The sequence below is a fragment of the Geosmithia morbida genome (assembly GCF_012550715.1).
Source record: "Geosmithia morbida isolate 1262 chromosome Unknown scaffold_20, whole genome shotgun sequence".
Classification (NCBI taxonomy): Eukaryota; Fungi; Ascomycota; class Sordariomycetes; order Hypocreales; family Bionectriaceae; genus Geosmithia; species Geosmithia morbida.
Genome location: NW_023336207.1, coordinates 240,435 through 253,455, shown reverse-complemented (window position 1 = coordinate 253,455; position 13,021 = coordinate 240,435). Strand labels below are relative to the sequence as shown.

The window sequence follows — 13,021 nt, the reverse complement described above, 5'->3', positions numbered from 1 at the left end:
TTTTCTTTACAAGAGTTTGATATCCTGGATGGCATATACGCATATATATATACTCATAGCATTTTTTTTTTGTCAAACAGGTCCCAGGACTTGCTCACACAAGTTGAACTGACTGGGTGGTTCAGATGGGGATCAATCTCGGTGAATCACAATAAGATTAAAGAGTTTGAGGGGGGAGTTGATCACAATGTGATGTGTCAGTGTTCATATAAGTACTACCTGTGAGTAGTGAAGAAGCGATGACTTGGGGAGAATTGAAGACAAAGCTGCATTATCCGTATGTCTACTCCGTAGTGAAGAGGGAATGAGAGTGAGAAAAGCCACGAGAGCACAGCTATATGCTCGCGCTGATAGCATTATAATACAGCTCCAGAAACCCCATGAGGGTCACGATCTCGAACGTCTCGCCAAACCGGCCGGTAGCCCCGCTGCCCATGAAGGCGAAGCGCGGATTCCGATCGCCGTAGACCAGCGCCCCGGCGGCGACGACCTCCCTACCATCGCTCGTGTAGCCGACGGGGCGCCGGGCGGTGCCGGACCGCGGCGTGGCCGGCTCAGCCATGCGGGCGAGCTTCCAACCGGCCACGAGGCTCTGCTGGCCCCTACCGCCGCACAGGCTGCAGGCCTCGGGACCCCTGGAGTTGCGCCACTCGAACTGCTCGACGGTCCCGTCGTCGCGGTCCAGGCTCACGCGGAAGCGCCGACCGCGCCGACCGCTCGTCATGGCCACGCTCGTCCCGCCAGGGTGGGCACTCGACGGCCGGTAAACCCTCACCAGCGGCCGACGGTGCTCGCCCACCCGGCCTACCGTCGCCAGGGGGGCGGAGGCCTCGGTCGGGCCGGAGTAGAGCGTGTGGTGGTGGTGGCTTGCGATCGGACGGGGAGCCCTCAGCGCGTACATGGGCGACGTGGACTCGGGCCCGTAGATGTACGACCGTCGAGGGCTGCGGTAGCTGACGAAGATGGGGCGGCGGGGGAAGAGGAGCGGCTGGTTCGGCGACGGCGGCGCATCCTCCGACGAGACCTGATCGTTGCTGCTGGAACTGGAGTCTGAGATGATCCTTCTGCTGCTGCTGCTGCTGCTGTCGCTGCTGTTGCTGTTCACGATATGACTACTGAAGCTGCTATCGTTCGAACGGGCTGAAGGCGGCTGAGCTGATGTGATGATATCCAAGCGGCTGCTGTGAGTGGCAGAATGCCGAGTCGACGATCCCGCCCGGTTACTTCTGTGCGGACATGTGCACGAGCATCTGTGCAAGGCCGACCGGTGCAAGGCCGACCGGTCGGCGGACGAGGGCTGCCTAACCGGCGGCAAGGCTGGATCGGGAAAGGCCGTGTACGGAGGAGGAGCAGTGTCCGGCTCACGGACACGGACATCCAACGCCGTGGCCAGATCATAGGCGGGCGGTGGTGACCTCGTAGTAGACGGCCGCGACATGGCGGGCAGCATATCTACTCGATGGGAAGGAATATCGGATCTGCATACCATATCACTACTACTGGTTGTCATCTATCCTCAATTGAGCATCTTGCCGGTCGACCTCGGATCTGTGCCTATCTTCTTTCGAAGGTTTTTCTTGTTTTGATTTTTTACTGTTCCCCGAGACATGTTTTGCGTGTAAGCCATTAGGGCATGTTGACGTTGAATTTGGATTTGAGTTATGATGCTAGAGCTCGTACGGGAAGAACTGTCAAAGCTTGTACAGAGAACAGACAAAAAAAGACTTTCTCTTCCTATCCTCCTTCTCTGTCTTCCTCAAAGAACCAGGGCATGACGTTCTGATCAGACAGAAGCGAGATTCATTGTCCTACCTGCTTTGCGCGTTGACCGTCAGTTTACGAGACGGGATGGAAGAGGCCGCGGGAAGCGCGGTGTATAGGGTGGGCGACGCCATGGTGAGAGATGGTACGATTTGGTAGCGGAGCTGCATGTTGTCAGACATGGTGATGCAAGTGCGGGATTTGAATGCATGGGTCTAGATGGAATGGATTGTACTCCGTACTGCTACTACTACTACTACTACTACTGTTACTATACTCGTGGGTAAACAAGGAGAAAGAAAGAAGCAAAAATAAAGACCATCGTGATGATGCTGTCACGTCACTATTCAGCATACTACAAGTACGGAGTACTGCTACATTCACGTCACTACTGCTACTACTGCTACTGCTACGGAGTGCACGTACATGTACTGCCACTACTCCTCACTACTACTACTGCTGCTGCTGCTGCTGCTGCTGCTGCTACTAATACAATATCGTCATTACGCAGCATCAACTTACGACGTGCAGATATTGCGGAGTCCGGAGTAATTTTTAGTACGGAGCAAATACGGAGTAATAAGAATATGGAGACTTTGGATCTGGGAGAACGCATCTTTCTTTTCGGGCCGGGTCTGACTGGGGAAAATGCGTCGCACCACTTTACTACCTGTATCTGTAGTAGCACTTGTAGCAGTACCTGCAGTGATGGCATTTGTTGCCTGTAGTGCACCGTAGCGCGGACTGTAGTAGTACCTGTAGCAGTATTGCTACCTGTAACAGTACCTGTAGTAGTACCTGTAGCAGAACCTGTAGTAGCACCTCAGGTATGGCGTGTTCTCCCGTGTCCCGTGTTCCGTGGACAGTGGACAGTGGCATTACCTGCCAAAAAATCCCACACCAAAACATGCATCAGTGGACTCAGGACCGGTATTACAAGATACAGGGCGTATAGGCAGGCACAGAGGCACAGAGACACAAGCTACAATCCTTCCACCCCCCCCCCCCCCCCCCCCCCGCGCCGGGGGAGATTTTTTTTTTTTTTCTTCCTCCCCTCTCTCCTTCCACCCCCCCCCCCCCCCCCCCCCCCCCCCCCTTCCCTCCCCCCTGCTGCATATAGTGGCCTGTTGTTCTTCTTTTACCTGTTCGGTCATCGCGTGGCCATGCATCCACTCCTCCTCTTCTCCTCGTTTCCTCCAGATTCGCGGGGACTGGAGGCGGGAACCTCGGGGGAGAAGGATACGCACTCCACGCTGCAGACTGGATACCTTACGTAGTTACTCCATACGGAGTACAGACTTCCTTCTCTTCACTTCCTTCCCTCTTCATTTTATTCCGTATTTTTCTCAATCTTTCTCCCGGTCTCCTGATTTGCTACTGTCGATAGTCACTAGCAAGCCAGCTCTATCTAGTACTCGTACTCTGCATGAGGACTACTGCTCGTATGCGTAGTGATATATAGATGGCCCTCTCGTCATACAGAATATCACATATATATAATGTATATATATATATATATAATATATATGTGTGTGTGTATGTATAATGTAGAGCCGCTACGGTAAGGAATTGGAGCCGAAGAGCCAAACCTCTAGGGGAAGGAATACTCGCAAAGTAAAGTGCCAGACCCTTTCCAGACCGAAAAAAAAAATTAATATAAATCTTTCTCTTGAAAACAAATAAGAAGAAGAAAAAAGACATGTACCTAGGGTCCTTGGGGTCGGTCCTTGTACCTAGTGCCGGTACGGTAATGACCCCCCCCCCCCCCCCCCCCCCGGGCGATCGAAGATTTTCATTGTCATTCCCTCCGTGTCTCCCCGTGTCTCGCTCTCACTCTACCTCTCTCTTTCTGCTCGAGCCCCCGACGGCATCGGGGAAGATCGCTATCAGCTGCCGATCCGGTTTAACCGCCACAACCGGCTCACATCGTCACATCTGTCAAGGAGGAAGAGAGGGGGGGCGGGAAAAAAAAAGAGCGAAACCCACCCAAGACCCAAACCACATAGAGAGAAAAGAGAAGAGAGGCTCACGACCATGGAAGAATTGGCAATCTCCCCCTCTGGAATATTGATACACAGGGATTTCGTGACACCGGAACACGAGGCACAGCTGCTCCACATGTTTGAACACGAGCTGAATTGGCCCCCAGAGCGGACGGGTGGACGTCGGTCACTGCACTGGGGCTACACCTTCAGCTACAAGACGTTTGCCATCGACGCCGACGTGGCCTACAAGCCGTTACCCGGTTGGCTGGAACGGCTGCTGCCGTCGGGCGAGGCGCGGGCGCCAGATCAGGTCTGCCTGCAGCACTACCCCCCCGGTTCGGGGATACCACCGCACGTCGACACGCACAGCGCCTTTGACCAGCTGTACGCGCTCTCGCTGGGGGCGCCGGTGGTGATGCAGTTCCGCGAGGGCGGGCGGGCCGGCGTGGCGGCGGCGGCCCAGAGGAGGACGGTCGACGTCGACCTGCCGCCGCGGAGCCTGATGCAGATGCGCGGGGACGCCAGACTTCACTGGACACACGCCATCAGGAAGCGCAAGACGGACGTGCTGGCCGACGGCGCAGTGAGGCCGCGAGGGACGCGATGGAGCATCACCTATCGATGGCTCCGTGATGGCGCCACGTGCGAGTGCGGAGACGAGGGCCTCTGCGACACAGCCATGAAGCGGAGGGGTGTGGAGAGAGAATATCGCTGGAAGGCAGAGAAAGCCCCAGAACCCCAAACCCCAAACCCCAAACCCCAACCCTAACCCCGACGATGACGACGACGACGACGACGATGACGACGACGACACCAGCACCAGCACCAGCACCAGCAACCCTCAGGGGAAGTAGCAGCCCCAGGGGAAGCAACAGGATGGGGGAGGAGAAGGATGGAGAGGAGGGCGAGCGGAGGCGGAGGAGGAGAAAGTCGGAGTAGTACCGAAGAATTGATGATGAATTAATCTTGGCCCATGGGGCTCATCATGGGGCTCATCATGGGCTCATCATGGGGCTCATCATGGGGCTTATGGGGCTCACAGGGCTCACGGTATACGACGCAGAATGGGGTCCCGGCCTGATGTCGGTCCTCTCTCTCCCTCTCCGTCTCAACGTATTTCGCTCACCGAATAGGGCCGTCACTCCACGTCATCTTACCGGCGTCCCACGGCTGGCCGTCAAGACAGGAAGGGCAGGAAAAAAAAAAGGCCCGTGTCGCGGATGGGGGGGGGGGGGGNGAAAACAAATAAGAAGAAGAAAAAAGACATGTACCTAGGGTCCTTGGGGTCGGTCCTTGTACCTAGTGCCGGTACGGTAATGACCCCCCCCCCCCTCCCACCTTCGGTGCGAGCGAGGTACCACCGAAAACAACTAGGCTCGGGATTGTCGTGACCCTCTATTCCGCATTGCTCTCTTCTACTCTTTCCATGTCTGGTACGAGGAAAGTGACCTCCTGACCAATTCGACTTTTTTTTCTTCTTTTTTTTTCTCTCTCTCTCTCTCGCTACCTCCCCATCTATTGCGGATCGTGACCTTGTCATTTTCTAGTGCTTCTGTTACTGTTACTCCATAATTCGCATCCTCTCATTCCCCTCCCCCGATCTCTCTCCTCGTTTGCCTCCCTCCTCCTTTTCCTTCCCTTCCTTCTCCTTACCCCATCTCCACACTTATAAACCTTTTTATCCTCCCCCATATCCTTTCTTTTTTTTTCCTCTCCTTCTTCACTCTTCTCTCTCCATCATACACACTCACACCTCACACACCACTTACACACACATCACATACATATACACATATACACAACACACACACACATCACCTTACCCTTGGGAAAACATCCACCGGATACCTGCACAATGGCGGCAGCAACAAAGGAAGAGGACGGTCACCATCCCGAGGCCGTCACGGCCGAGAGCAAGAATAACGCCGTCAACAATGCTCAGGATCTCGCCTCCCAGCAAAAGGTCACCCTGCTGGCCTGCCTCCTCGGTGCCACGGCTAGTGTCGGTGGCTTCATCTTCGGTTACGTCTCCGGTCAGGTCTCCGGCTTCTTCCTCATGGACGACTTCGGCAGGCGCTTCGGCGTCCTCGCCGACGACGGCACCTACGAGTTCTCGGCCGCCCGCCAGGGTACCATCGTCGGTCTCATGCCCATCGGCGCCCTGATCGGCGCCCTCATCGCCGGTAAGCTGGCCGACGTCATCGGTCGCCGGCTCTCCATCTCCGTCACCGCCCTCTTCACCTGCGTCGGCACCGTCATCGAGATCTCGTCCTCGGACACGTGGGCCCAGTTCGCCGTCGGCCGCCTGGTCACCGGTCTCAGCATCGGCGCCCTCTCCGTCGTCGTGCCCATGTACCAGTCCGAGTCGGTCCCGGCCATCATCCGCGGCATCGTCGTCTCGTCCTACCAGCTCCTCATCACCCTCGGCATCTGGACGGCCGAGATGGTCAACTGGGGCACCGAGGGCATGAGCGACAGCGGCTCCTGGAGGATCCCCAACGGCCTCTCCTTCGCCTGGGCCCTGGCCCTGGGCGTCACCATCCTGTTCCTGCCCGAGTCCCCCCGCTACGCCTACTCGCGCGGCAACACGGCCCAGGCCCGCACCGACATCTCCAGGCTCTGCGGCCTGCCCGAGGACCACATCGTCGTCCAGACCCAGATCGACGAGCTCGAGGCCAAGGTGGCCGAGGAGAAGGCCAGCCTCGCCGGATTCCGCTTCATCGAGATCTTCACCGGCCCCCGCATGTTCTACCGCACCATTCTCGGCATCGTCCTCCAGGCCGGACAGCAGCTCACCGGCGCCAACTTCTTCTTCTACTTCGGCACCACCGTCCTCCAGTCCACCGGCATCGAGAACTCGTACACCACCCAGCTCATCCTCGGCTCCGTCAACGTCGTCTGCACCATCGCCGGCATGTGGATCGTCCAGCGCTTCGGCCGCCGCATCGTCCTCATGGTCGGCGCCCTCTGGATGATGGGCTGCTTCTTCGTCTACGCCTTCGTCGGCCACTACGCCCTCGACGTTGACGACCCGGAGAGCACCCCCAAGGCCGGCTCCGCCCTCGTCACCTTCTCCTGCCTCGCCATCGCCGCCTTTGCCGTCTCCTGGGGTCCCCTCGTCTGGGCCGTCAACGCCGAGCTCTACCCTCTCCGTTACCGTTCCACCGCCATGGGTCTCGCCACCGCCTCCAACTGGCTGTTCAACTTGTACGTCTTCTCCACACACACATACACAACACCCACACACACGCCTACCTTCCTTCCCACGCACCCTCTCTCACTCTCTCTCATGACATGTATGGACGTATTTACTAACCGTCACCTCACACAGCCTCATCTCCTTCTTCACCCGCTTCATCACCGACGCCATCGACTACTTCTACGGTCTCGTCTTTGCCGTCTGCTGCGGTGCCCTCTTCTTCATCGTCTTCTTCTGCGTCATCGAGTCCAAGGATCGCTCCCTCGAGGAGATTGACCAGATGTACATGGACCGCATCAACCCCATCGGTTCCTCCAAGATCCCCCCCGGTAGCATCCACGTCCCCGGCCACTCTGGAGCCACCGAGTCTGCCGAGTCTGCTCAGGAGTAGAGAGTTTCTGAATTTCTTTCTCAAGAAACTCTCTCTACTTCCACAAGCGTACGCGCACGCGCACGCACGCACACAACTTCCTCCTCTCCTCCCCCCCTTCTCCCTATAATTTTTCATTTCCTTATCCTTCTCATCTGGTGGTAATGCAAGTTGTGGAATGACAGACGAAGAAAAAGAGAACACAGATCAACAGAAAAACAAAAACAACCAAAAAAAAATGATACAGCAACAAATCTGGGTTGGCATAGAGACATTGCGCGGCGTTGATTATTCATCGTCTTATTCCCCATATTTTTTTTTCTTTTATGCCGAGTCATGCCTTTTTCTTTTTGCATGAGAAACAACTCTCCCCCCCGGCCATGGTATATTCATTTATACTTTCGGCGCTCGTTTTCTTGTGGGATTGGCGTCGGTAGTGACGGGGTGATGATGACCTTTCTTTGATGATTGCGAGTCAAGCATTTCTTTCTTATAATTACTATTCGCTGTAAGAATATAGAGTCAAGCTTCATGATAATTCCATGACATGATTTTCTTTACGTTTCGCACTTTTCGCGTTCCACAACAAGCAAGTGAAGAAATTATGCTCTGCGGATGAATACTTTTGAGTTGGAAATGTATGAAAGTCCATAGGGAGATGAGAGTGGCGGCTAGTCTGCAGCGTAGTTACATGTATCTTGCATCATGCAAATGACTCGAGTCTGTTCTCCTATTCTCTTCGCATTCGAGGCACCTGTACGGAATAGGCCATGGCAATTCCTCCAGCAAATAGCCTCCACCCCCTTGCCGATATCTAATATACGGAGTAGCCTCCCTGCCAGAGATATGCTGCGGTGAGGCCCAGGCTGGTCACGGCCCAGACCAGATCCATCTCGATGATGGACCAGACCCAGATGCATCCCAGCGGAGGGGCCTGCTTCATGACGGCCAGGTACCCAAACGTATTGGTGATGTAGACGAGGTAGCAGCCGCACGCGGTGCCGGCGGCGAAGAAGATGCAGTGGCGGATCAGGCCGTCCTGCTTCTTGGACGGTACGAGTCGCGCCGGGAGGAGTCTCTCGTCGTTGGCGTGGTGCGGATGTAGAGGCCAGAAGAGGAGGAGGAAGACTGTTTTTTGTCTCTTTCGTCAGCATTTTCATTCTTTACCCTTCCTTTCTTCTTCTCTCATCATTTCTTTCATTGTTCTTTTTTTCCTTCTTCTCTTTCTCTCCTCCTAACTCGTCTTTCCATCTTTGCCATGTGTTTTTTTTTTTAAAAAAAAAAAAAAAACTGATGGAAGAGAAATGTCAAGAAACCTACCGATCCAGGCCCTAGACGTTCGAACACATATATCCATCCAGCCCATCTCCCGTCCAAACTGGTGATGCACGAGCACGTCAAAGGTAAAGTGCATCATGGCCAGGCTGACGGTCCACAGAAGAGTTTCCAGGAACCGTTCGGCACCGGGTGATAGGACTGCCTCTTCACTGTCATCTGGATGGATCTTGGTTGTCGCTGCTGAGGGGGGCCGTTGTTCTCGACCTTGTCGTTGCCGTCGTTGCGCCTCGTCGGCCTGGGCGAATAGCGATCGCTCCTGGGCCAAATCTAGAAGGGTCTTGCCCGTTGGGCCGGATCGGTCGGGTTGCTGGAGCTTGATGTCCTTTGCTCTGAGCTCACGTTTTCGTGCCATGTCTAGAAATAGGTGGAGGAGGGGAGTTTCGGAAGAAGGAGGAGAGAGCGAGGTAAATAAATGAATATATATATATATATATATATATATATATATATACCGATTATTCAATCCCAACCTCTGAGGTTGGAAAGACATGGGGAGAAAAAAAAAAGAGAACACGCGACAAAATCATTATAGGGTATGTCAAAAGTTGTTCAATACAATCAATGTACTCGGTATGTACGTAAGCAATCTGCTGTGCGTTTGAGTGCATGCAGCTTCCACCTCATATTATTACTATTTACTACTTAGTAATACCCCCAAGGCAATGAATTATAATAGCAATACTGCGAGTACCGCTCAGCTGCTCCCAAGCAACAGTTCCCCCCCCCCCCTCCTTACTTCGACTCCAAACGTACTCGAAGTAAGTCGGGAAAACATGGGTCTACAGGTTGCTGCTCTGACCACGCTGGTCTTGGCCGTCCTCCTCTCACGTCTATACGTGTACCTATCCAGGACGATGCGGTCGTCTGTACCGATGCTTCGCAACAAGCGCATCTGTCTCCTGATCGCACACCCAGATGACGAGGCCATGTTCTTCGCGCCCACTGTCCTGGCCCTCACGCGACCCGACACGGGTAACCACGTCAAGATACTGTGCCTGAGCACCGGTACGGGACGGTCACAACTCCCCTTCTCAAGAAGAAACTGTTGAAAAAAAAAGGCTGATGAGAAAGAGGGGGAGGGGGGGGAGGGGGAAATGTGTAGGTGACGCCGACGGACTGGGCGAAACACGCAGGAAAGAGCTCAAGAAGAGCGGAATACGTCTCGGTCTACGTGACGAGGACGACATCGTTGTCCTTGACGATCCGTATGTCTTCTCTCTCCCTCTCTCTCTCCCCTTTCTAAACAAAACCATATATTACACCCATGTTTCTAACTCACACGCGCGCACACACGCACATACACGCACAACAAAAGGGAACTTCCCGACTCAATGACGGCCAGATGGCCCGAGACCAAGATCGTCGACATCCTATCGCAGAGTCTGGCACCGCACATCGCCGGCGGACGTCGGACCGCGGGGGGCGCCACCCAGCCCCGGACGAACGTCGACGTCCTCATCACTTTTGACGGCGAGGGCATATCCTCCCACCCGAACCACACGTCCCTGTATCACGGGGCCCGCGCCTTCCTCGCCGCCCTCACAGACGACAGCACCGCCGCCGGCTGCACGTGCCCCGTCGACCTGTATACCCTCACGTCTGTGGGCTTCGCGCGCAAGTACTCTTCCCTCCTCGACATCTTTACCTCGGGATTGCTGCTGCTTCGCGGCGCAGACTCTGGAGCAGGCGCAGGCGATGGCCACCGTGACAACCTGCTGTTCGTCAACAAGCTGGTCGGACCGGACGGTGACGCCGCCCTCCCTACGGCCTGGAAGGCCATGACCGAGGCTCACGCCAGCCAGATGAGGTGGTTTCGCTACGGCTGGATCGTCCTCAGTCGGTATATGGTCATCAATCATCTGAAGCGGGAGACGGTCTAGACTCGACTCTGCTCTGATCCTACACCGTCTCTGTAGTTTTGTACTTGGCAAGGACAGTCGCATCTATATAGTACATATATGACTCGACTCGCCTGTCGTGTCCAACGGCCCTCGCAACATCTTCTCTTGGAGAATAGGGGAGGCCGGCCGGCTGTGAACTTTTCGACACACGTACGCACAAGTATCAACCCAACCCAACCCAACCAGTGATCCTCCTGCCCATCCGTCCATCCCATTCATTGCTCTTGCGGGACAAACAATGGACAATAGGACAATGAGTTGAACCACAAGCAAAGAAAAGAAAAAAAAACCCCGTCTCTCTTGTTCTTACGTATTTAGTGTCATTGTATTTATATATATATATATATCTAGTATATGCCGCATAGATGTAAATATATTGCATTGGTATCGGACAGATTCAGAAGTGCACACTGCCCTTCTTCTTAGCCTTCCGCCTCTTCTCCTCCTCCACCCTCGCCGCAACACTACCGCTGCCCCCGCCGAAGAAGCCGGACAGGCTAGGCCCGACGGACCCGTACGGTGACGCCCCGGAGACGGGCTGCAGCAGGCTGTTCAGCTTCTTCCTCGCCCCGCTGCCGTACTGGTGATGGTGATGCGGCGAGGACGACGACGACGGTCCCACGCTCTGCGGTCTGGGAGGTTGATGAGGAGGCAAGAGAGCTCCCCCGCCGGCACCGCCGCTCATGACTGCTCCGCCGCCGCCGGTGCTGGCGCTAGGACGATGGTGATTGCTCGACACGGGTCGCGGCGGGAGCTGTGGCAGCTGGTCGACCTGCGTGCCGTACTGCCTGCGCAGCTCTTCCGTCTCCCTCTCCACGCGCCTCTCGCGCTCCTCCCTCTCGCGTCTCTGGCGTTCGGCCTCTTCGCGCTGCTCGCGCTCCAGCATCTTCTTGATCTCTTCCTGTTCGCGACGGACGCGGGCGTCGTCGCCCGCAGGCTTGGACAGCGGCTTCGGTTGCTGGACGGAAGGCACGGCCGCCGCCGCCGCCGCCGCCGCCGCCGCTGCTGCGGCTGTGTCTGTGGTGGTCGCGTTCGTCGCGTTCGTCGCGTTCGTCGCGGTCGTCGTCGTGATGGCCAGCGGGGGGGGAGGAGGTCTGCCAGATGTCATCCTCGACGACGACGGAGGTGGCGGCGCACCGGCAGTATTGAAGGGGTCGTTCCTGGGTACGAGGAACAGGTCGCGGATCACCTCGGCCGAGAGGAGAAGTATGGACTCCAGACCCTTGCGGTCCTCGACGTCGACCCTCCGCATGTTGGGCTCGTAGATGCTCAGGGCGGACTCGGTCCTGCCCGCCTTGAAGAGGGCCAGGGTGATGTCGGGCTCCTTGCTCTTCCTGGACCCGACCGTCCGCCCGGACATGTAGCAGGTCATGTCCCTGCTGACGCGCCCGTCCCTCCTCCACCTGAGGTTGACGCGGGGCACCAGCTCGGACGCCTGCGGGCCCGGATCCTCGCGGTCGATCTGGCTGGCGCTCGGCGCGCGGAAGCTGCGCTCGGGCACCTCGAACTCCCACGAGTCCCTGTTGCCCCAGCTTCCCTGGTGGTGCCTGACCACCACGGTCTGGTCCGGGTTGTACAGCAATATGGAGAACTGGGGGGGCATCTGCGGCGTCGCCGCCGGTCCGGGAGCACCCCCGCCGCCGCCGCCGCCGCCGCCGCCGTGGGCCCGCACCTCGGCCGCCGACAGCGACGGCTGCGTCCACTCGGGCTCCACCAGCACCTCACCGTACAGCACGGCAGAGTACTTCATATCGAAGAGACCTATGGCGTACTTGTTGTGGCATTCGGGCACGCCGGGGCGTCGCATGACCATGTCGACTGTTGGCTCGGAACCGTTGTGCGTGAAGGATAGGAGCGTGTGGAGCGGTTTGTCCGACGACGGACGGAACCGGTACGTCGGCAGGTTTTCGTCGAGCATAGCTTGTCTTTTTTTTTTTTCTTCTCTCCTCTTTCCCTTCTATTTGCACAGTCTTCTCTCCCCTCCTGCCTGTTCTTTCTCCTCCTATGTGTGTTTTCTCTCTCCTGATATCTGTTCCCCTCCCCCTCTGTATACGTTGCGTTTTATGTCGTAGTATATACGCTTCTTCTTTCTTCTTATCTCTGTATGTGTGTGCGCGCGTGTGGGGATGTACAGAAGTTTCGTTGGTGTCTATTCGAGAGAGAGGAAGAAGAAGATCTCTGATCAGACATGCAGGAAACCAAAGTCGGGTATTATTGCATCGATGCCCAGGAGAGAGAAGGACTTTTTATCAGACGAGTGGCAGCTCGTGACACCACAGGGAAGAGGGAACCTGTGACTTGAACAATGTACGTCAACCCATCGCGTGGCTGAGGGCTGAGTGGGGCGGGGAGAGAGAGCTCAAGGCTGAGAGCAGCCTCTGAGAGCACACACAGCAGGTCGTACATACGCGTCTCCCCATTCAAAGTGGGCGGTGGGACCGCGTAGTAAGCACCTCAGCCACAGCTA

At 56.2% G+C, this 13,021-nt stretch overlaps 6 protein-coding genes across 6 annotated transcripts; 3 read left to right on the top strand and 3 right to left on the bottom strand.

Moving 5' to 3' along the window:
* Positions 1-334: 334 nt before the first annotated feature.
* GMORB2_4443 (uncharacterized protein) lies at positions 335-1,895 on the bottom strand (the record flags this gene model as incomplete). The annotated part of the gene is made up of 2 exons (XM_035466418.1): positions 335-1,043; positions 1,813-1,895. 2 exons carry the CDS (start codon positions 1,893-1,895, stop codon positions 335-337), a joined length of 792 nt encoding a protein of 263 aa, XP_035318429.1.
* A 1,900-nt stretch (positions 1,896-3,795) lies between these two features.
* GMORB2_4442 (2OG-Fe(II) oxygenase superfamily) lies at positions 3,796-4,600 on the top strand (the record flags this gene model as incomplete). The annotated part of the gene is made up of 2 exons (XM_035466417.1): positions 3,796-4,440; positions 4,469-4,600. 2 exons carry the CDS (start codon positions 3,796-3,798, stop codon positions 4,598-4,600), a joined length of 777 nt encoding a protein of 258 aa, XP_035318428.1.
* A 1,001-nt stretch (positions 4,601-5,601) lies between these two features.
* On the top strand, positions 5,602-7,336 carry GMORB2_4441 (MFS transporter, SP family, sugar:H+ symporter; the record flags this gene model as incomplete). Its single annotated transcript, XM_035466416.1, has 2 exons — positions 5,602-6,953; positions 7,078-7,336. The coding sequence occupies 2 exons, from the start codon at positions 5,602-5,604 to the stop codon at positions 7,334-7,336; spliced, it is 1,611 nt and encodes a 536-aa protein (XP_035318427.1).
* Positions 7,337-8,129: 793 nt separating this feature from the next.
* Positions 8,130-9,005, bottom strand: GMORB2_4440 (uncharacterized protein; the record flags this gene model as incomplete). Its single annotated transcript, XM_035466415.1, has 2 exons — positions 8,130-8,443; positions 8,636-9,005. The coding sequence occupies 2 exons, from the start codon at positions 9,003-9,005 to the stop codon at positions 8,130-8,132; spliced, it is 684 nt and encodes a 227-aa protein (XP_035318426.1).
* Positions 9,006-9,426: 421 nt separating this feature from the next.
* GMORB2_4439 (N-acetylglucosaminylphosphatidylinositol deacetylase) lies at positions 9,427-10,533 on the top strand (the record flags this gene model as incomplete). Its single annotated transcript, XM_035466414.1, has 2 exons — positions 9,427-9,668; positions 9,996-10,533. The coding sequence occupies 2 exons, from the start codon at positions 9,427-9,429 to the stop codon at positions 10,531-10,533; spliced, it is 780 nt and encodes a 259-aa protein (XP_035318425.1).
* A 418-nt stretch (positions 10,534-10,951) lies between these two features.
* GMORB2_4438 (uncharacterized protein) lies at positions 10,952-12,472 on the bottom strand (the record flags this gene model as incomplete). The annotated part of the gene is made up of 1 exon (XM_035466413.1): positions 10,952-12,472. One exon carries the CDS (start codon positions 12,470-12,472, stop codon positions 10,952-10,954), a length of 1,521 nt encoding a protein of 506 aa, XP_035318424.1.
* Between the last annotated feature and the right edge of the window lie 549 nt (positions 12,473-13,021).